This window comes from Tupaia chinensis, unplaced genomic scaffold, assembly GCF_000334495.1.
Source record: "Tupaia chinensis unplaced genomic scaffold, TupChi_1.0 Scaffold000350_1, whole genome shotgun sequence".
Taxonomy (NCBI): Eukaryota; Metazoa; Chordata; class Mammalia; order Scandentia; family Tupaiidae; genus Tupaia; species Tupaia belangeri.
The window spans coordinates 5,800,820-5,801,206 of record NW_006159844.1 but is presented as its reverse complement, the minus strand read 5'-3'; the positions used below and the strand labels follow the sequence as shown (position 1 = coordinate 5,801,206).

The 387-nt window shown below is 68.0% G+C and overlaps 1 protein-coding gene across 1 annotated transcript in view; it reads right to left on the bottom strand.

Moving 5' to 3' along the window:
* Positions 1-387, bottom strand: part of BAZ1A (bromodomain adjacent to zinc finger domain 1A) — a gene marked incomplete in the record, with an annotated part of 136,939 nt that overhangs the window by 134,986 nt on the left and 1,566 nt on the right. The window contains 1 exon segment of the mRNA XM_014589296.2: positions 244-363. Coding sequence (XP_014444782.1) covers positions 244-363 — 120 coding nt within the window.

Here is a 387-nt window from a genome sequence, read left to right as displayed (position 1 = left end):
GTTCCCTGCGGCGGCCCGGGGTCCCCAGCCTCTTCGCCCGGACCCGATTCCCTAAGCGCTCAGCGGCCGGTGGCGCCACGCAGTCCCCGGGTTAGGCTTAGGGGACAGAGTCGCAGGACCGCGGCCACCCTTCACTTTCAAGTCACCTCGCCAGATGCCCAGGGCAAGAGACGGGGGAGAGACAAAAGGGCGCTGGGTAGTCCCCGCACCCGGTCGCACCCGCGCGCCCGGCCCAGCCCTTACTCGTAGTGGCGGAAGATCTCGTTGGTGACTTTACAGTAGAAAACTTCCTCGTCGGGCCGCAGGTCCGCGGGCGGCTTCTGTCTCACGAACGGCTTTCGGTGTAGCAGCGGGATCTCCTGTCTGGTCGCGGGGCCGGCCCGGTCC